The sequence below is a fragment of the Embiotoca jacksoni genome, unplaced genomic scaffold, assembly GCF_022577435.1.
Source record: "Embiotoca jacksoni isolate LCO1_2020_lvr unplaced genomic scaffold, fEmbJac1.0.p SCAF_22, whole genome shotgun sequence".
Classification (NCBI taxonomy): domain Eukaryota; kingdom Metazoa; phylum Chordata; class Actinopteri; family Embiotocidae; genus Embiotoca; species Embiotoca jacksoni.
This window is the reverse complement of record NW_027185363.1, coordinates 7,481,333-7,501,653: the sequence shown is the minus strand read 5'-3', so window position 1 is coordinate 7,501,653 and position 20,321 is coordinate 7,481,333. Positions and strand designations below refer to the sequence as shown.

At 40.7% G+C, this 20,321-nt stretch overlaps 4 protein-coding genes across 6 annotated transcripts; all 4 read left to right on the top strand.

The window, feature by feature from the left end:
* The first annotated feature begins 1,632 nt into the window (after positions 1 to 1,632).
* On the top strand, positions 1,633 to 4,085 carry bcl10 (BCL10 immune signaling adaptor). Of its 2 annotated transcripts, none has more exons than XM_069157663.1 (3): positions 1,633 to 2,116; positions 2,535 to 2,823; positions 2,937 to 4,085. In XM_069157663.1, the coding sequence occupies exons 1-3, from the start codon at positions 2,066 to 2,068 to the stop codon at positions 3,335 to 3,337; spliced, it is 741 nt and encodes a 246-aa protein (XP_069013764.1). In that variant the 5' UTR covers positions 1,633 to 2,065; the 3' UTR covers positions 3,338 to 4,085. The 2 variants fall into 2 exon arrangements, with proteins under 2 accessions (XP_069013764.1, XP_069013763.1); XM_069157662.1 differs by having other exon boundaries at positions 2,934 to 4,085.
* A 1,040-nt stretch (positions 4,086 to 5,125) lies between these two features.
* LOC138203082 (mucolipin-3-like) lies at positions 5,126 to 9,199 on the top strand. Of its 2 annotated transcripts, none has more exons than XM_069157661.1 (12): positions 5,126 to 5,279; positions 5,383 to 5,550; positions 5,647 to 5,800; positions 6,075 to 6,156; positions 6,233 to 6,329; positions 6,457 to 6,556; positions 6,780 to 6,892; positions 7,355 to 7,504; positions 7,688 to 7,747; positions 7,883 to 8,005; positions 8,122 to 8,328; positions 8,432 to 9,199. In XM_069157661.1, the coding sequence occupies exons 1-12, from the start codon at positions 5,190 to 5,192 to the stop codon at positions 8,570 to 8,572; spliced, it is 1,485 nt and encodes a 494-aa protein (XP_069013762.1). In that variant the 5' UTR covers positions 5,126 to 5,189; the 3' UTR covers positions 8,573 to 9,199. The 2 variants fall into 2 exon arrangements, with proteins under 2 accessions (XP_069013762.1, XP_069013761.1); XM_069157660.1 differs by having other exon boundaries at positions 7,688 to 7,789.
* A 1,167-nt stretch (positions 9,200 to 10,366) lies between these two features.
* On the top strand, positions 10,367 to 16,765 carry ssx2ipa (synovial sarcoma, X breakpoint 2 interacting protein a). The gene is made up of 14 exons (XM_069157658.1): positions 10,367 to 10,671; positions 11,621 to 11,750; positions 11,972 to 12,135; positions 12,228 to 12,434; positions 12,778 to 12,888; positions 12,994 to 13,129; positions 13,240 to 13,315; positions 13,410 to 13,590; positions 13,722 to 13,869; positions 14,037 to 14,173; positions 14,482 to 14,655; positions 14,750 to 14,867; positions 15,833 to 15,986; positions 16,204 to 16,765. The coding sequence occupies exons 2-14, from the start codon at positions 11,717 to 11,719 to the stop codon at positions 16,346 to 16,348; spliced, it is 1,785 nt and encodes a 594-aa protein (XP_069013759.1). The 5' UTR covers positions 10,367 to 10,671; positions 11,621 to 11,716; the 3' UTR covers positions 16,349 to 16,765.
* Positions 16,766 to 16,869: 104 nt separating this feature from the next.
* gng5 (guanine nucleotide binding protein (G protein), gamma 5) lies at positions 16,870 to 19,746 on the top strand. The gene is made up of 3 exons (XM_069157659.1): positions 16,870 to 17,035; positions 18,803 to 18,945; positions 19,472 to 19,746. Exons 1-2 carry the CDS (start codon positions 16,955 to 16,957, stop codon positions 18,926 to 18,928), a joined length of 207 nt encoding a protein of 68 aa, XP_069013760.1. The 5' UTR covers positions 16,870 to 16,954; the 3' UTR covers positions 18,929 to 18,945; positions 19,472 to 19,746.
* Positions 19,747 to 20,321: the final 575 nt, after the last annotated feature.

Here is a 20,321-nt window from a genome sequence, read left to right as displayed (position 1 = left end):
CAGAGGCTGGAGGCTTCAGTTTGCGTTTGTGTTGAGGTGTGTTTTTGTTGCACTGAGAGGCGTTTCTTGTATTTGTCCATTCCATTTATATCAATGACAGACCCAAAATGACTGTGAAATTAAAATAAAACCATTCTAAAACAATTTGGACAAAATAAAGAACATTGTTGTACTGAATTAATTTTGGGTGTACTTAGAGAGGAGGTGTGACTCATGCACAATTGGCCAAGAACTGTGTTATGTGGGAGGAAAACAGTCATTAGGAATTTTACTCAACTCAACTGAGGAAAATATTTGTCAGACATTTGTAGTTTCTTTATGATTATGACTTTAATGATAAAGCATATAATCAGCTTCTAAAATCTGATGCAATTATGTTCTCACTTATGAAGTAAAATTAGTTGATAATACGTCTGTACTTCAGATGGATTCAAATTAGGGATTCTTCCTCTTAAACAAGTATTTAATAGGCTATAGTGTTCTTTTTTTTTTTTACTTAAGTAAAATACCGCTCTCTTCAAAGTATTCAAGTTGATTCCTGCACAGCTTTTTTTATTTTAAATAAGAGCATCTAAATATCCAGATGCATGTTTTTGTTTTTTCTACTATCAACAGTGGTGAAAGAAGTATTTAGATCATTTCTTACATAAAAGTACCAATAGAGCAATGTAAAAATGCTCCATTACGAGTAAAAGTCCTGCATGAAAAATCCCACCTAAGTAAGAAGTTAAGTATGTATTTAAGGAGGTTGCCAAAGTATCAGCAGAAAAAATGTGTTAAGGTATGAAAGTAATACTGTTGGTTCTGGGTCTGACGAATATATGGTTATATATGTCACTGTTAGATTATTAATACTGAAGCATCGGTGTGTAAGCAGCATGTTACTGCTAGTTTAAACTACATCATATCCAGTTTTATTTACAGAGACAATAGATACATGTGAGGGGTCATCAGATGATTACTGGGAGAGGAAGGAAGAAAAAAAAAATTGTGATCCACAAATCTGCTTTTCATTTTTGACTTTTTGTTAGTTGGACATTGGAAATGTGACCCCGAACATTGACTTTTGTAAAATGTTCATAATCCGACGGTTCAATCTTTAATCCATTGTGTAAAATATTCATCTCAAAGTAGTAGTATGTCCCTCAGTATGTCCTTCTGAGATGTAGTGGAGTGAAAGTATAAAGTATAACAGCAAATGGAAATATTCAAGTAAAGTACAAGTACCTCGAAATTATATTTGAATAAATGTCCTGAGTTACTTTTCACCACTGGCTGCAAATATCAGCTCATTAATCTAATTTATTTGCATTGAAACAACATATTGTATTGGTTAATACCACAGGTTAATAACACTTAAATAAACTAAATACTTGTCCGACGCAGACTTTGCATCGGCCTTTGAGACGATGTAGGACACCGAACACTGTTTTCTATAGTTGTCACTAAAATATAGGTGAGTAAAAATCACTGAGAGTCTAAATCAGTTAAAGATTGTATTTGAGTAGATGTACTTAGTTACTTCCAACTCCTGCCTCGTAATGAACTGTGTTTGCGTGTGTGTATGTGAGGAGATCCGACAGCGCCACCCAGAGGAGTTAATGGGAGCAGCGCTTCATCTGCATCGGAAACATTGCAAAGCGAAACAAATCGATCTGCAGCGTCAAAGGCTGGAAAGTCGGACAGTTTTGACCTTTTCTGGAAACTTTGGATAGACCTCCTCTCGAATATAAACTTTCTCTTCACAGATACGAGCTTAAAGTGTGTGTGAGTGTTAAACTGCTCTCTCAACTGTGAGTACTTCTCTCTTCATCTGTCGACGTAGCTGAACCTCGAAACAATCAGGAAGTACGGGCATTTATTTTTCCCGTTCTTGAATCGCAAAAAGTTGAATGGGCAGTGGATACGCCGCCTTTTAACGACAAATAATGAGGTGTCACATACTTCAACGATTGAAGTTTATTTATTGACTTAAGTTTCTTGCATTTGTACGAACTTTTCACTTCTCTTGAGTCGTGATTCTTTTACCCGGAACACCTGGATTTTCACTGTGCGGGTGAGAGAGATGGATGCTCCTCACCTCACTGAGGATGAAATGGCAGAGATAAAGAAAGACGTAAGTATCATAATTCAGCCTAAAACTGTCTTCCAAGTAAATCATCTTTCTAATAAGGTTGGGTCTGTTTGCAAATAGACAGGTTTACTAACCAAACATGTGTACCTTGTTTGGTTGCTAAAGGCCTGATTAAGGAGGAAATACTCCACCACACCCTCCCTGTGCCCACGACAACCGCCAGTCCTCTGTAAGATGAGGCATCAGGCTGGAGGTCTACTCCACTCTTTTGTGTCTGTTTGTGTTTTAATGAGTTTTACCAGAAGATAATTCAGGAAGAGCAGAACCAGACCAGGTTTTAGGCCTACGTGTGATTTCTGATACCTCTACCCGAGGCAAAGAGTCCCCTTCCTCTTCGGGGTCTTGACAGCTCACTCTGTTCCCGTCTCGCCTCTCCCGCACGGCTGCTACGGATCTCCAGGTGCTGATCAGACTGCGGCACTACCTCTGCGACAAGATCAGGGCAGACCGGCATCTGGACTACCTGCGCTCTCGCAGGATCCTGACCCGAGACGACGCGGAGGAAATCAGCTGCAGGAGCACACAGACCAAGAGGACGGCCACCCTGCTGGACATTCTGTCCGAGAACCCCCGCGGCCTGGACGTCCTGATCGACTCCATCCGGGAGATGCGCTCTCAAAACTACATCATCGCCAAGATCACAGATGAGGTGCAAAAGGCCAAAAACGAGAAGCTCGAGTCCATCAGAGGTGAATAGGTCTTAAACTCTTTGTGTGGTTTAAATCTTTGATATCGTCTGGATGTTTTGATTTAACATCTCAGTCCCCATTTTTCCTTTCTTCTTCTGTCTCTTAATCAGCAGGGGCTTCCAGTTCCTCGTCTGACTGCCAGCTCAGCAGCCCAACCAGCACAACCAGAGACCTCCCCACCACGTTTTCCAACAACTCCACCCTGCTCTTCCACCCGGATGGAGAATGCAGCCCTTCTACCTCCGGCTCGCTCAATCTGCCATCGTTACAGAAGGGTGGAGACTTGCCCTCTGTGGCTGGGGCGAGCGTCGCCGTGCCTTCCTCCGCACCCTCCTCCAGCCTCCCGAGACCCGGCGACCCGGGAGCTCCTCCGCTGCCGGACGAGGTGCTGGTTGAATCCCCCTCCAACATCGATGCCGGCGGGCCGGGGTGCAGCAGCAGCGGAGGAGACCCAAACTTCCAGCCGCTGCGGTCGCGCTCGCTCACTCCAACATCACACAGGAGCATCTTTTAAGTCCGCAAAGACAGTTCTCGCGTGAAAAAGGGACAACCACTCAACTCAGTTCACATACAAACACTCCAATTGTCTCCTTTTGGGTTGCTCTTCCCTTTGATCAGGCAATTTGTGAGAAATCGCTGCACATGGGAAATACTACATGTTATCACTGTTCCAATCAATGATTTAGAGATAAAATAGGGACATTTTGTCACTGGGTGATGTGTAAAAGTTTTTGATACTGGAGCCAATTTGTTTCCCTGGCCAAAATTATACCTTATTTCTTAGAATACATATATGTGATTTCTACAAACGTTTAAACAGATGTACTAGAAAAGGAAAAAAAAAAAAAAAATCATAATTTCAATCAGAAGTTGTTAAATCAGAGAATAAGGACGCTAGAAATCTGTGCTTGCATTCAATACAAGCTTTAGCACTTGATCAATACTCGTCAGACACATTTAGGACAGTAAGCATAATGTAACCTGGTCATGAGCTCAGAAAATCTGATTCTTATTCAATGATGAACTGTAGGAAGCAACCTGGCAGCTCAAGTTTAGTTGCAGTGAGAATAAGTGATGTTTTATACCCTGGAATGACACTTGCGTCAGATGTTTGTAATAATGAGCCAGTCAGCATTAAATCATCAAGAATTGGCTTCATGCTTTCATCACTACAAAACTGAAAGGGAAACTATATGTCCCGCTTATGTCTTCATTCACTGGTTATGTACGACAATGTGTTGCATAAAAGTTTTATATTTGAATTCAACTTGCATTTTTTTCTTCTTTGTTGGTGTTTCTGCGGTCGATTAGAAAAAAAAACTAAGTGTTGTTTATTTTCCTTCCTCTGAGATAATGAAGACCCATTTGCTTTTCAGCAATCCTCTCTCTAAAACGGTATCTGAGACTATCGATAACTCTTGAGATGCCGTATTAATTTTCAGATTTAAAAGGGAAATCATTGACAGTTTGCTGGAGCCTTTATACTTGACATGAGCGTGCAGAGCTTCTGTCGCTCTATTTTTGTGTTTGGAAAAACTGGAAAGGCTGAAAGTGACGCAGAGGAATGACAGTCATTGTGGCGACGGTCTTTAGAAGCTGCACAGAAGCCCTGAGTGTTGGACTCTGCTGTTTGGATCACTGGTGGTAATCCATTTACTATTACTATTATTATGTAAATGTTGTTTTTTAAGACATATAGTAGTAAAGATATTACATTAAATGTGTAAAAATATTAAATAATTACACTAAGATGACAAAAACGGCATCAAAATTAAGTGTCTTAACTTTAATTACAGTTTGCTGTCATGATTTTTCTCCCAAAGAGAAAATTACATTTAACAGTATGATATGTTCAGGAATTAGTTTTAAAAGTTGCTGCAATCTGTTAATTTTCCTTGTCATTGATACTTCCTCTTGTGGGCAGTTCTGCCATAGTACACAATGGGGGAAAGGACTAAAATGGGTTAAGTCATGCAAAATACACGTTTACTGTTTTGGAGAACATTATATGTTATGTGTAGCACAATTTGCACACACATAATACGTATCAAATTTAAGAGGCAGAGGGGAGAGCGAAAGCAGTGAACACATGAAGGAGAACTGGTTTGATAAACATCAGAATGACTGGAATAGCTCAATGCCTTCCTCCAAAAGATTTCAGATGTATGGTGAAAAAAACAGATCTTCTCAAAAAAGTAGTCGACTCGCTTATGTGTTGAACTTCAGGATAGATAATGGAGGACTCTGAGCCACTGCTGGCTGCGAGGTCGGAGGAAAGGAGGCTGAACGGCCACTTCAGATGGAGCACTCCCACTCTGGACTCGAAGGCGGTCGAGGATTTCAGACGGAGGCTCAAATACTTCTTCATGAGCCCCTGTGAGAAGTACAGAGCCAGGGAACGGAAACCGTGGAAACTGACACTACAAATATTTAAAATCGCCATCATCACAGTGCAGGTACTAGATCGAATCCACTCGTTACAATCTACTTTTCACCAAGAATGAATGTGCACAGACTTGTCTCATCTGCTTGATTCTTATTCCACTTTTTTCCAATCAGTTGGTCTCCTTCGGCCTGAGCAACGAAATGATGGTCACCTTCAAAGACGAAAATCTGATGACATTCAGACATCTGTTTCTCAAAGGATACAAGGACCACCAGCCGGGAAGCTTTTCACTTTACACCAAAGCTGATGTGTATGATCACATCTCCTACATTATCAGCAGGGTACTGAAAAATGTAGTTTAATGACATGGACATTTCATGGCATTTTCTTTATAATTTCAGAGCCTTAAAAATGCTTCTCTCTTCTTTTATTTTCAGTACACCAATCTGCGAAACCTGACTGTAGGCAATCTTGCATATGAGAGGGTTGATGGCGAGTACACTCCTCTGTCTGTCTGCCAAGTGTTCTACAGAAACAGCAGCATCGATCCTGGAAATGATACCTTTGACATCGATCCACATATCGATAAAGGTGAAACAGCACAAACATGTTGAGTGAAGACATAAACAAGTCGACTAACTCATAAGTATCTGCTGTATTTAAGGCTCGTGGCTACTTTGTGTTGTGTCATGTGTATTTATGGTACTGATTCATGGCAAGAATATGGAAAATAATCACAAAGTGGACGTGCTTGTGACATTAAAAAGAGGAAGCTTGTTCTTCTAGAGTGATCCATGTTAAATGATTGCTCTACTAAATGAACTCTAACTTCTCTAACCTCTGAACACATGGTTCCTCCTCACAGATTGTATTTCCATACATCCCATGCAGCCCTGCAAAGACAGCAGTTTGGCAACATGTGTCGACTTCTCTTTAGATTTCAAAAGGTGATTAAACTGAAAATACTGGTTTGGTGCTAGCTGATAAGAAGTACTACTTGTTAATAATTGTTTGTGTGCTCAGGCTGCTATCAGTGAACATCTACCTCACTTTGAAAACCATCAATCTGCAGACTGTGCGGCACCACGAGCTACCGGACTGTTATGACTTCCATATAATGGTAAGTGAGAGTCTAAAAACTGTGCACGCACTCAATCAAGGATTTAGGTCATTCTTACACAAGGGTATTAGTTACAGCTTGTTTCAAAAGCTCCGAAATAACTTTTGCTGTGCATGTTTTCACACAGATTATGTTTGATAATCGTGCACACAGCGGGAAGATAAAGGTCGATGTTGAAAATGACATTAGAATTTATGAATGCAGCGACTGGACCGTGGAGGGCACCTGTAAGTTTTCATCTAAACTCTTATATCTATAAAACGCTCCCATAGTTGATGATGTAGGACACCAACAAACCAAGCACTAGTGACTGTTATTGTTTCTAAAGCCAGCAGGGGGCACAGGGAATTTAACAGTCCCAATATACAGTACATATGATCTGAAGACAAGTCTCTCAATTTTGTAGAAACTGTCTGTTGTAGAAACTAAATCTGTGTCTCTGGTTTGTAGCTGGGAAGAACGACTACCTCCTTCTGTCACTGGATTCGGTGGTCGTCCTCGCCTGTTTCACCTCTGTCATCCTCTGCATACGATCCGTCATCAACGGCGTCAAGCTCCAGTCCGTAAGTTACAGCAGAAAGCGCAAGTAAATGGACTTTTACCCTCCCTACTCATAGGTGGAGGGTTTTGGTACACAAGATCAGTGATCCAGTGAAAAATGACTGATCCAGTTAGTAGGTATTTTATTGGCGACTTTTAAGCAACAAATAGACCAGAAATGAAGTCCTTGGCTGTGTGTTGAAGGTTTTAACACCTAAACTTTGAGAGGTTTTTTTCTATTTTTGTTGTTGCTGTCAACATTTTTTAAAGGATGGTAGTTTATTAGTGTTATAAAATAATGACTGTGGTCCCGATCAGATCATATAATGCTTCAAAAGTCAACACCTCTTCATGAGATTAAAAAGGACAAATTTATACTATAAGTACAAAAATTTTTTTTTCGTTTCATGTGGAAATCAATCAATCCAACTCGGAGACTGAATCACTGGTTTGTTATTATTTTTACAATATCTTGATTTCTACAGGAGTTCAAAGTCTTCTTTCATGCCTACTACAATAAAATTGTGAGTTGGTCAGACAGCATGGAGTTTGTGAATGGCTGGTATATCCTCATCATCCTCAGCGACACGCTGACCATCGCTGGATCAGTGCTGAAAATTGGAATACAAACAAAGGTTTGGTTTGTTTTAGCGTTTTTTTAGTGTATTGTCACATACTGTAGGACTCAGTTTGTGCTTTTTAAGGGAAACCTGTTGTGCTAAATTCTCTACAAAAAGCACCCATAATTCACGATGCTTGAAATATTAACAAGGGCCCTAATGCTTCTTGTATAATACTTTCTTTCTTTCTTTTTTCAGTTCCTGACAAACTATGATGTGTGTAGCATCTTGTTGGGAACCGCCACAATGCTGGTCTGGGTCGGTGTGATTCGATACCTTGGTTTCTTCAAGAAATACAATGCAAGAACTTCCAAGGAGCTGCTTTTAGATAATGCAACAACAAATATAACAAATGCATTTCCAGAGGAACTAAACTCTTTTATTTCTTTTTAGATTTTAATCTTAACCCTGAGGGCGGCGCTGCCAAATGTGGTCCGATTCTGCTGCTGCGCGGCCATGATCTACCTCGGGTACTGTTTCTGTGGCTGGATCGTCCTCGGGCCTTACCATGATAAGGTATGAAACATATAAACAGTTCATTTCCAGTGTTCATGAAGGGCCCCAAGCATGATCTGGCATTATATCAATCACTGAAAATTCAAAATGCCATAATCAAACCGTTGTTTTTCCAGTTCCGAACACTCGACAAGGTGACAGAGTGCCTCTTCTCTCTCATCAACGGGGACGACATGTACGCCACCTTCCTGAAGATGAGAGACAAGACCTACGTGGTGTGGCTCTTCAGCCGACTCTACCTCTACTCCTTCATCTCCCTCTTTATCTACATGGTGCTCAGCCTCTTCATCGCTGTCATCACGGACACCTACGAGACCATCAAGGTCAGTCTGAGTCACCCTCACAGACACTTAGATGTTATTTATCCTGAGAGTCCTAATGTTGTTGCTGTTTTTTTTTGTTTTTTTTACAATGGCTCTCATGCAGCATCACCAGCAAGACAAGGAACCGGTGTCCCAGCTCCAGGCCTTCATAGCAGAGTGCAGGGACCAGCCCAAGTCCGGACGATACCAGACTGATGAAGAGGCATCAACCTGCTGCGTCTCTTCGTGTGGCTGCTGTGGATGAAGTGACAGGATGTACTTTTTACTTCTTGAGTGAGCGAAGACTTGTGACCTCATGAGACTGCGAAATGCCCCACTGAGTCCTAATAGTCTGTATGGAGTCTTTGATTATGTTAGTGAATGATAAGAGCGCGAGTTTATCTAGTTACTTAAGAAGATGTGTTTTTACTTTGGTTTATATAATACATTTTTATTTAAATTGCCAGACTTTCTCTGTTGAAGACTGTTCAAATGGCTCCAGGATATGGTCTCCATGAAAAAGTTAATATGACATCCTGATGTTTATCATTACAGTATTAACATGCACAACCGACAGATTCCTCCCCAGTTCAGTGATGCATTCAGAAGTAGTGGGCAGCTTTTCTTGGCATTAAAACTACAGAATCGGAAACTTAAGAATTTCCTGCCGACTGCAGAATAAAAACATAACTGAGCTATTCTTGTCATTTTACAAGTACATACAGTACTTCATTTACAGTATGTAACACAAGTGTATTTACTTAAATGTGACCCTGAATGTACCATAGAAAATTTCCCCTTGGGGATTAATAAAGTAACTACCTAACCTACCTAATCCATAGCTTGAAAAAACTGTGCAGTTTATTTTGTAGTGCTTCTTTGCATTTCTATGCGCTGGTAAGAGGTTTTATGTTTTCACATTGTCCGTTTGTACGTATGTCCAATTCTCAACTATGTAATATCTCAGGAACGTCTTGAGGGGAATAACTTGAAAAGTGTTGACTTGGACTCAAAAATGAAATGAATTAATTTTGGAGGTTTCATAGGGACATATTGTACTTTCTACTCCACTGCATTTATCTGACCGTTTTAATTACTTTTCAGATGAATATTTGACACGATGATTAATAGAACAAGCTCTTCTAATACAACACATTGTACAAGATTAAGCCAGTGGTTTCAGACCTTTGTGACTTTTGACGCTTTGCAAAAAGCAGTGTGTAGTTGGGATCCCGTTTCAGATGTCTATGATTTGTGAACAGCTCCACAAAGTAATGATTTTTCCCTCTAAACTTCTTACATGGTTTTATTCCCCCAAAAAATATTCAAAAGATCCAAAATGTCACTTAAAAATCAAAAGTTCGAGAAAAAGTCAAAAACTGAAAACGGCTTTGTGTATCGCAATTTCTTTCTTTTCTTTTCTCTCCCAGTAAAAAAAAAAGTCCCCTCGGGGATTAATAAAGTAACTACCTAACCTAACCTAACCTAACCTAACCTAATCATCCGACAACTCTTCATTTATCTGGTGCCCTTTGTAAAGCTATAAAACTGGATATAAAGTAGTTCAAACTAGTTCCACCTGCAGCAGCTACAACAAGCTGCATACACACTGATGCTTCAGTATTAATAATCTAATGATGTCATCTAAATTGGGGACCAAAACAGTAGACTTATTTTACTTTTAACGCTTTAACTACATTTTACTGATACAACTTTTACTTTTACTTAAGTGTGATTTTTCTTGCAGGACTTGTACTTGTATTTATTTTTAATTTTTATTTTATTATTATTTTTATATATATATTTTTTTTACATCGCTATATTTGGTCTCTGCATACTTCTTCCACCTCCGCTTTGCAGCATCACAGGTGAACACTTACACGCTACTGCCACATGGGCGCATTGCGGTGCTGCGGGAGACACATGACGGCGTTTGCGTAATCGAGCACCGCACAAGGTCCCATCCAATGCGCGGCTCACATACTGGTTGCTTAACAACGCTGCTTCCAATAACAACGCGGTTTGGTCGGCAGACAGCAGGAGGACGAGACTTAAAAAAAACCACACACAAGCAGCTGCCTTCAGCGGGCTTGAGCCTCCACCTGTGAAACCTGTCGAGGTTTCTCTGTCCGTTTTTTTTTTTTTTTTTTTTTTTTTGGCTGCGTTGGGATTGAAGTAGGTGAGACTTTTTTTTTTTGAGAGAGAGAGAGAGCTGTTTCTGCTGCAGACACGATGACGACCGAGCTGGACACCGCAGTCGTAGGTGTCGTCGACGAAGGAGGGGTTTGGTAGTTTTACCACCACCTCGGAAACTCGGGAAGCCAACGGGTTTAGTCGACCTATATATATTTCACGCCCTTTTCAGTGAGTATGTTCAAAGTGTTTGTTTGGTTAGCGGTAAACTGTTACACAGGTTAAGCGAGCTGACGTCATGAGGCATTCAGGTCAGCGGTAATGTCGCGTATTTCTCAAATTCATTACTCAAGACGAGAAACCGATGCTGAAGTTGGTAAGTTATTTCAGAACAGCCGTATTATTGGCTCGACATCGGGTAAAGCAAACTAGCTCACTGACGACGTAGATGACTTTAATTGACTCATTGACATTCTGGATATCAAACAATAACACGACGGTTATAACCAACTACATTACACCGAGGCACGCTTGGCTTTATCTCCGCCTCCCGTCTGCTTAACTGTAGATAAAAGTTGTGTTTGTTTACTGGACAAAAAAAAAAAAAAAAGAGTGGAGAGAGTCTTCAGAGACTTGACATGACCGACACGGAGAAGCAGCAGGCTGTTTTTTTTTCTGCTGACTGGTTTTCTTCATTGAACATTTCCCCCCGCAGCTTTTCTCTGTGGCGGCACCACTGAACTTGAATGCGAGGTTTTATTCCACCTTTTGTTCATCGACACAACTCGTCCTTGAGCGCAAGTTGGAACATCGTAAAAGTTGTGGGAGTGGCTCATTGTAAAAGTGTTATCTGGTTCAGCCTGTTTCATCAGAGCACGTCTCCTATATTTCCTTGAAGGCACCAACGTCCAAAAAAAAACACACGCGCGCTTGTCGGATGTAGACCTTCTTGTCACATTTTTTTTTTTTTTTTTAATATCTTTGTAAATCCTTTGGCTCAAGGCTGAGATCACATCTCACTACCCAGCAATTTAGATAGCAGCGGCCAATAGGAGGGCCCCTTTAAGCCCCGGTCTAACCCAACTGGCACACATCTGACGCATAATCCTGTGTGGGTGAAACGGCAGCCCAGATTATCTATCGCTGGTAGTTTATCTCATTGCTTGATGCTCTGTTGCAGGGCTCTGTTCCAGTGGGATCCACCGCCTGACTGCTAATCCGCCTCCCTGGGGATAACTCATGACCCGGCATCCTCGTGCCCTGATGTGTCAGTGATATGGGAGAGTGGTGGACAACTGAAACATCCATGGGTAATTTTCTCCGCTAATAGGATGCGTTTGCCAGAGCATTTCAAGAATAGAAATGCCCATGAGCGATGCTTTTTTTGGGATGTGCTAAGAGGTGACCCATATTTTTGTTCTCATTTAGAGCCGCAACCTAATTCAAGCCTCAAGCCTAGTAAGATAAAGAACAGTAGCTGTGATGTACTTACAGTTGCTGTAGTGTCCCTCTGTCTGTTCTCTGTTTTCAGAAAACTATGAGATCTCCAGCATATCGCACGTGACGATGTCCCCCTCGAGACAGAACAACCTTGTGTCAATGTACTCTTTGCCCTCGTTCAAAACCTCCTACAGTGTGATAAGTGCCTTTTGCACCGAGGATAACATTCCTCAATGCATTTCATACATCAATCAGGTATGGAAATATCCTGTGTTTTATAAAAACAAAATGCATTCTTGTAATTAAGGGAAAATTTGATGTGACATAAGCCCTCTGTCTTTCAACAGGAGCTTGCCTCACTGGGCCTCTCCACATGTATCGAGGCCACCTCACCAGAGGGAGCCAGCCTGAACGCTGTGCCAGCTCTGAATGCCATGTACGAGGTGCTACAGATTCACAGACGAAATATGTGCAATTTAGAAGAGCTCGAGAAAGATCAGCTGAAGAAATCCAGCAACTTGGAGCTCATGCAGATAAGCAATTCCAGACTCAAGGCATGTTTGACTGGGGGGGGTTTCTCAGGGTCACTTTATCCTTAGTTCAGTTTCGAGACAAGACTGTCTTTTTCCATTTCTCTTCGGATCTAACTGTACATCTGCAGGCTATAATCGGCATACTGCATGTCCAGTAGTAAAGCTGCAGTAATAGATTTCTCACCACTAGGGGGCAGAAAAGAATACACAATATAATGCAAATCTCCCCTTTCCAAATCAAAATGACTGCTGTGATAGAGAAACCAAACTAACTAACAAAGCAGTATACGCGTGTTGTGTGCTGGGAACTCTCGTTACTTTATAAAAGATTAAGAGAGTTTTATTGTCATGTATTTCCTTCCAGGATCAGTTGGAACTGTCCTTAAGGGAGAAGTCTGGTCTACATGAGACGGAGCGGCAGCTCCAACTCAAAATTAAGACTTTGCAGAGCTGCTTGAAAACAGAAAAGGATGAGGTAGGACTTCCTTTTATGCGATAATCTGCAGCAGTTGTGTTTCCAAGTCTTATTTTGAGAACGCATGAACCACACAAACTCTCATATTTCAATCATCCTGGACAGGTTCAGAAGCTCCAAAGTATCATTGCCAGCCGTGCCTCTCAATACAGTCACGACGCCAAGAGAAAAGAGAGAGAAGCGGCAAAGCTCAAGGAACGCCTCAGCCAGCTACTAGTTGACAGAAAAGATAAGAAACTAGGTAAATGTCCTTGTCCTCAGCGAAACTTTATGCACCTTGTTTTTTGTTTTTTTTATCTGTGAATTTTAGAACAATCAAATAGAATTTTGGTTCCATATTTTCCCAAATAGCCATCGACGTATTGAATTGCTTGGGTCGGTCAGACGGTAAAAGGAGCCACTGGAAGACTGCAAAAGCAACAATCGGGTATTATAAAAGCTGCCTTGTCATCTGTTAACCATAGAATTTGTGGAATGTGGAATCTTATTTACATAAATGACTTGTAAATTTCCTTCTGCAGCCACGAGGGTGAGATGTACAAGTCATTGCTCAGTGACTACGAGGCGAGTCAGAGGTCCTTAATGCTGGAGAACGCTGAGCTGAAGAAAGTCCTCCAGCAGATGAAGAAGGAGATGATCCATATCCTGAGTCCACGCTATCCCTCCACCAGAGGAGCCTCTGCTGATGACAGCCAGGAGCAGGTATTGAATCACACTTACACACTCAAAGAAACGTAGCAGATGGATTTGAAAAGTTAAGGGCTGATGGGAGGACTCGTGTTCATGTGCATTAGATTAAAGGAGATGCTGACAAGATATTATTTTTGCTACAGTATGATTTCGATGGAGACGAGAAGACGGGGGACTCCAGCAGGGAAACTCTGGACCAATCCTGTGAGCATGTGAGGGAGCAGCTCACCAACAGCATCCGCCAGCAGTGGAGGAAGCTGAGAAGCCACGTGGAGAAATTAGACAGCCAAGGTACGTACTCCCAAATTCTTGTGGCAAAAGTTTTATAGCTTAAACACTTTGATCCGTAATACTCACTCTCGATGTGGTTACTCTGGTCTTTTTAGCATTTAAAGACATAAATTATACCTGGAAAGAAACTGGGGTTGTCAGTTTATCAAGTGTTTTTGTTTGCGAAGCCTCACAAGTGCAGAATCAGCTGGAGTCCAATAGGGAGGTGATGCTACGGGAAACCCACGAGGATGAGATGGAGAGGATGAGGCGTGAAGTCCAGCAGTGCAAAGAGTTCATTCACGCGCAACAACTGCTCCTCCAGGTCAGCATCTGCTTGTTTAATGATGAGATAATCATTAAACCTAACCTAAAAAAACCTAACCTAAAAAAAAAAAAAAGTCCCCTCAGGGATTAATAAAGTAACTACCTAACCTAACCTATGTAAAAAAAATAAAAAAAAGAAGAAGCGTTTAATACAAATATAACAAGCCTCCTCATAATAAGAGCAAATTAATCGATGAAATTGCATTTTAGATAAATGAGTCTGTGTTTGTTTCAGATGATTGAAAATTGCTTGGAAACAGTAAGAAATAACATGGGGTTAAAGGATAAATGCTTCTGCTTTTGCAGCAACAACTCAACACATCATTTGACGATGAGACGGCTGCTCTCCTTAACGACTGCTACACGCTGGAGGAGAAAGAGCGCCTCAAAGAGGAATGGAGGCTCTTTGAGGAACAGAAGAGAAACTTTGAGAGGGAGAGAAAGAACTTCACAGAGGCCGCTATTCGCCTGGGGCGCGAGGTACTCGAGTCTTCTTGAGTGGCGCCTTAGTTCAATTAAACATTTATTTTAAGGGTTGCAAGTTCACTTATTTGAATGTTTTTGTATTCCACAGAAAAAGGCGTTTGAGGAGGACCGTGCCTCTTGGCTCAAAAATCAGTTTTTGAACATGACTCCCTTTACAGACCGTAGGAGATGTTCCTCCTCTGATGGTCAGAGTGCCTTGTCAATTCGTAAGTCAGTGTCATTTTAATAAAAGCTATTTCAATTTGTACTACCACACAACCTTTTTCAGTAACACTTCATCCATTATGGGCCTAGCTTATGTGCCACAAGTTGAAATGGAAAGGTAGACCGACCCGACTCCCGGTCTTGCGGTTCACTTTCTACATCCTGTTTGAAGGACATCAGTGAGGAAAATGCAAAAACGCGGGGCACCTCATGGTTTGAGTTCAACTACTGGAGTGAAAACTAAAATAGTAGACACATGCAGTGCAACAGGAGAACTAATCAATAAGAGATATAATTGTTAACTATGTTATACATTTTTCCCACTATTATTGCCACGACGGAGCAGACCGTTGCCAGAACAGGACCCCCCCCCCCCACCCTCTGTGAAACATATTTTATTTATCTTATTTACCTAATTTATGTGCACCTTTTTAATTTCAGTTCAGTTGGAGTCTGTACAGTGTTTTGCTGTCATTGACAGTCGCGCTAATATCTTTCCTCTGTGTTTTTCATAAGAAGCAGAGGAGAAACGGGTGAAGTAAAGATAATGTTACTCTTAAGTTGTTGACAACTACGCTTTTTACGTAACTGTAAGTGCACTATAAGCCAGTAAGATCAGTTTATTAATGGACAGGTGGTGACCTCGAACGTCTGACAGACACGCCAGAATATCAGCGTTTTTATACGCGCCCCAACCTGAACGTGGCAACAGTGGAAAGGATGCTAACATAAGAAGCTCTGGTCGGAGTACTAGCAGCTCTACTGCTGAATCAGCTGCCAGACAAGCAAAGGAGGACAGGCTTTGATAGGAGGAAAATTATCATGGCTCTACGAGACCAATATTGCTAAGGTGAGGTGCAAATGTAAATGCAAACGTGGGCTAACATCGGGTCAGAAAAGTCTTGCAGCGCTCGGAGCCCCAAACTGTTTCCACCGACGTTAAATTTGATGATTTGCTCCATTGCAGGAAGCGAGCCGGAGATCAGGATGTCTTCGGTGAAGGATCAGCCGGCCAAATCATCAACCTACACCTTGTTCTCCACTCCTAAACCTTTACAAAGTGCTGCTGTGCCATCGACAGCGGAACTCTACCGGACCCTCCGCCTGATACCAGACAGCAGGTATCCTTCTGTCTCTAAAGCACCGTTTTCTCTGTTTTCAGTGATTGAGTTTAATTTGTGCAGTGATATTTCATGAGAAACGCAGACAATGTAGGATATGACTTTTTTTTTTTTTTAACTTCCTAACGACAATCTGGTGTCTTTTGCACCCTGAATGTATTCGGTGTTTGTGCCGTGTCACATGTTAATCGTTAATCTTGCCTTTCGCCTTTTTCAGTTCCTCCAGACATTCAAATCGAGGATGCTGGCAAGAGTCCAGCCACCATGATGAAGGAGACACTCGGGTCAAATCCAGAAGCAGAGGTCGCTGTAGTGACTTCAGCATGTTCTCTTTGGGTGAAGATGAGAACAGCCTCAATTAAAGAACCACCAGTGTCTTTTTTTCTTTTCTTTTTCCTTCAATGGACTTGAAACCCATGGCTGAATTCCAACAGCATTGAACACTTTTTTTTAATTTTTTTTTTTTATGGACACGCACAAATCATTCACCAAAGCTAAATCAAACAAGAAAGCACTTTAAGGAGTCTGCCATTATTCATGTGTTGTCTTTTACGAACAGATCGACGCTGACAATTTAAGCTATATCCAGAGGATTTTTTTTTTTTTGAACAATCCCTTCCTGCATATTGATGACATTGAAAGCGACCATAATGTTTACAGATTCTATAAGTATTAAATTATGAGTTTTAATTTATGTATACGTTGACAATAGATTGACGATGTTCTGCTCTGCAGGTGTGAAAGCGCAATAAAGTTTTCTCTTCTTTTTTCTTTTTTAATTTGGCGCCCACTGGTGTATTTAAACGGGAGCTGCAAGTCAGAAGCGTTGAACAACCGGAATCCGGATGTCATCATCTTTTTTTTTTTTTTTTTTTTTTTTTTTTTTGCTTTTGTCTCAGCATCCAGCCCGCGGATCGCACCCACCGCCCAGCGTCTTATTTTTTTTTCCACACAAAAACACAGCGACAATGTCGGGCTCCTCCAATCTGGTAGCCATGCAAAAAGTGGTGCAGCAGCTCCGCTTCGAGGCGAGCATAAACAGAGTGAAGGTAAGCGGTTGTTTTATTGTTGTTGTTGTTTTTTTTCTTTCTCCTGCCAGAAAACGGAGAAATCTCGACCGTTATCCTGATCTGCTAACAAAGCTAGCCGCCGCCGCCGACAGTCAACAGGCGGAGCAGGGCGTAGTTTGGACCCGGGAGGAAGTATTTCGCTTGATTATTACAACCACCACCCACCCCCTCCACCCCAACATCTGAGAAAGAGGAAATAATGCCGACGCGCCGAGCTGGTTGTCGCTATCTTTTTTTTTTTTTTAATCGAAGATCACCAAATCTGGGGTTAAAACTTCCATTAGGGCAGTAAAACGTTGCACGTGACCGACTCCAATCACCACAAATGTCATTTCCTCTCCTCCATTATTTCAACATCTCACCATACGTCTCCGCTGGTTTGTTGTAAATAGGACGCGTTTGTGTTCATTATTGAAGCATTATTACAGCATTTGTTAGTATAATGAACATGGAAGTGGAAAATAACAAATATAGTCTATTTGCATTATGTGATTAAAAATAATAATAATAATGGTACAGTACTTTTTATGAATGTGTCAATGCTAATAGTCCAAATGTATGTGGAAAATAACTGCCCACTGCAACCACAGCACTTAAACCCCTATACAGAAAACTATAAAAAAAAACAACAACCTGTAATCAACATGCCATTATGACAGAATATGTCAAACTCCTGTAAAAGTCCATCCATCCAGACATTTTCTTCCACTTATCTGGGATCGGGTCAGGGTGGCAGCAGGCCAAGCAAGTTAGCCCAGGCGTCCCTCTCCCCTGAAACATTATCCATTTTTTTCCTGAGGGATCCTGAGGCGTTCCCAGCCCAGCTGGGGTATATAATCCCTCCAGCGTGTTCTGGTTTTCCCCCGGGGTCTCCTGTCTCATTAATATAAGAATAAACAAAACGAATGTATTGAACATCTAGCTTTTGCTAGCTGGGAGAAAAAAAAAAAAGAAGTAAAATCATTATCTGTAAGGGGTGATAACTTGATTACACTAAATAAAGATTTAATTGATATTGTCTGGGCTTAAAATTATGGTTATAGTTGAACTACTTTCAAAGGTCAAACATTCACTGGGTCAATTTGACCCGGAAACATTACTGTTCCTCCCAGTTACACATAAAAAGAGGGTTTATGTATGTAAGTTATTGCAAACATTTTACTTCGTAAAACAAAGTTTCAAGGCAAATTAGCAATGCAACTTTGAGAACTCTGACTAGATCAAATAAACCAAATAGTAAGATAAGAAATGGGTAACTGCATGTACTCAAAATGAATCAAATCCAGAGGATCGCCTTTACAGGATGGTTTTGCAAATTGAAACATTGAAAGAGTACAGCGGTGCTTTACGCAGCACATCTCAAACAGAGTACACAGTATTTGGTCCCCTCGTGCTTCTCCATTCACAGTTCTATGTGAATTAAGATGATCTCTTTTTAAAATATTCCTCCATTTCCATTTGGTGCAACAGTCCAATTCAGGCAGTGGGTTCTCATCTCGTATGCAAGTTTAAATACCAGATCCTACGGTTTTCCTTAACTCAATGAGTACTATCTGTCCAAATGATCATCAGGGTCATCTGCCAGACTTTGAAAATATCCTCTTGTACCAAGAAAAGACCCTGTAAAGCAGTTTTTTCTAGCTGTGTAGGATTATTCACAGTTGATGTGTATGTTTGTGTTTTTGTGCGCCTTAACCTGGCTGTGAAAGAGGCCACTGTATAATCCCATGTACATTTTGGCACCAGGTTTCCCAGGCAGCTGCAGACCTCCAACAGTTCTGCTTGCAAAACGCCTTGCAGGACCCTCTGCTGACCGGTGTGTCCTCCAGCACCAACCCCTTCAGGCCGCAGAAGGTCTGCTCCTTCTTGTGAAACCACTGTATTTATTGGTGAGTAATGTTCTTCGCAGAATAACGACTGATGTGTTCATCTTAAATATTACAGTTGTTAGTGGGGAAAATCTTCTAAACATCCAAAGAAACTTGTCACATCTACGCAGCAAATTTTACTCCATTGCTGTCGATTTGTATCCTCAGTGTGCCAAAAATTAAATCTGTTGAATGAAATCTACACCCCTATACTTTTGTTTACTTTACCCTAAAAGGTAAAAATAGTAGTTAATTTAGGGATGCACCAAAAGATTATTTTCATTATTTATTTGTCTGAGCTGTTTGTTCTTTAGAAAGTCAGATAACGGTGAAAAACCAAAAGATATTCAGTATATAATCATGGAGGACTAATGGAAACAGAAAATATTCACATTTTAAAAAGCTGGAATCAGTGATTTTAGCATTTTTTAATTGGAAATTTTAAATTAGTATTAATTATTTGTTGCTGCTCTGTTTACATTTATTTTCCCATTGAAAAATCAAATCCAATGTTGACGCTTTCAGTTTATATTTATTTGTTCTGCAGGCCTTCATTTTGATGCTACAGGGAAAAGTTGACCTCATCACTGCTCCTCATGCCAAGCCATTATACTGCCACGGGATCTCTCAAGTGTAAAACACATCGTCAGGAAGAAGACCCTCTATTTTCAGCCACAGTAGAAGAAAGGAGACAGTTTTATTTTTCATGGCACAGTGTGATTTTTGAGTAAATTATTGTGCCTTTTCTATTATTCTATTTTAGTCATCACCGTTCTGGACTTTTTTGTATTTAATGAATAAAAACATTCTTAACTACTCAAAGGTTGTACGAATATGCATTTTCTTTTTTGTTTGTTTTTGTTACTTGGCATCATTTTTGATACCATTTCTAACAAACATGACTGCTTGTGGTAAATAGCTGACAGGAGGCAATATTTTGAACGTATCTTAAAGAAGATAATAATAGAAACAACCAATATGTTGATCACCAAATTGACCAAATATAGAGGTTAGGTCAAGAGACACTGTATTTCCAATGTTTTATGTTTTAGTTTTGTTCATTGGAAGGCGACGCTTAGGAAATAGAATTAAATAGAAGAAGAATGCAGAGCAAATAAATACAAAAAACTATTTTTGGGCCGAATTGCCTGATCCATTCGTGTCCACTGGTAGATCGTTTTTAATAACTGCGGCTGCAGAACAGTATGATAAATATTTTCTGACATTAGATTGTGGAAGATCACTGAACAAAGTACGTTCATCCTTCTCTTAAGCCGTAGTAAAAAAAATATCACAATGTAAATTATATCTACACATAGGCTATATTTTAATCTTTGATTTTTGGTGAGGTTTTGGATCATTGGAACATTTATTGAAATGAAACCACGTGGGGATTT

Excerpts from the sequence above, each read along its gene's own strand:
- bcl10 (XM_069157662.1), top strand. The coding sequence starts at position 2,066 with ATGGATGCTCCTCACCTCACTGAGGATGAAATGGCAGAGATAAAGAAA. Across the intron at positions 2,117-2,534 it reads TGGCAGAGATAAAGAAAGAC|GTGCTGATCAGACTGCGGCA; the intron begins GTAAGTATCATA and ends ACGGATCTCCAG. Across the intron at positions 2,824-2,933 it reads GAAGCTCGAGTCCATCAGAG|CAGGGGCTTCCAGTTCCTCG; the intron begins GTGAATAGGTCT and ends TCTCTTAATCAG.
- LOC138203082 (XM_069157660.1), top strand. The coding sequence starts at position 5,190 with ATGAGCCCCTGTGAGAAGTACAGAGCCAGGGAACGGAAACCGTGGAAA. Across the intron at positions 6,893-7,354 it reads ACGGCGTCAAGCTCCAGTCC|GAGTTCAAAGTCTTCTTTCA; the intron begins GTAAGTTACAGC and ends TGATTTCTACAG. Across the intron at positions 7,790-7,882 it reads GTTTCTTCAAGAAATACAAT|ATTTTAATCTTAACCCTGAG; the intron begins GCAAGAACTTCC and ends ATTTCTTTTTAG.
- ssx2ipa (XM_069157658.1), top strand. The coding sequence starts at position 11,717 with ATGGGAGAGTGGTGGACAACTGAAACATCCATGG. Across the intron at positions 12,435-12,777 it reads TAAGCAATTCCAGACTCAAG|GATCAGTTGGAACTGTCCTT; the intron begins GCATGTTTGACT and ends ATTTCCTTCCAG. Across the intron at positions 14,656-14,749 it reads CTATTCGCCTGGGGCGCGAG|AAAAAGGCGTTTGAGGAGGA; the intron begins GTACTCGAGTCT and ends TGTATTCCACAG.
- gng5 (XM_069157659.1), top strand. The coding sequence starts at position 16,955 with ATGTCGGGCTCCTCCAATCTGGTAGCCATGCAAAAAGTGGTGCAGCAG. Across the intron at positions 17,036-18,802 it reads CGAGCATAAACAGAGTGAAG|GTTTCCCAGGCAGCTGCAGA; the intron begins GTAAGCGGTTGT and ends TTTTGGCACCAG.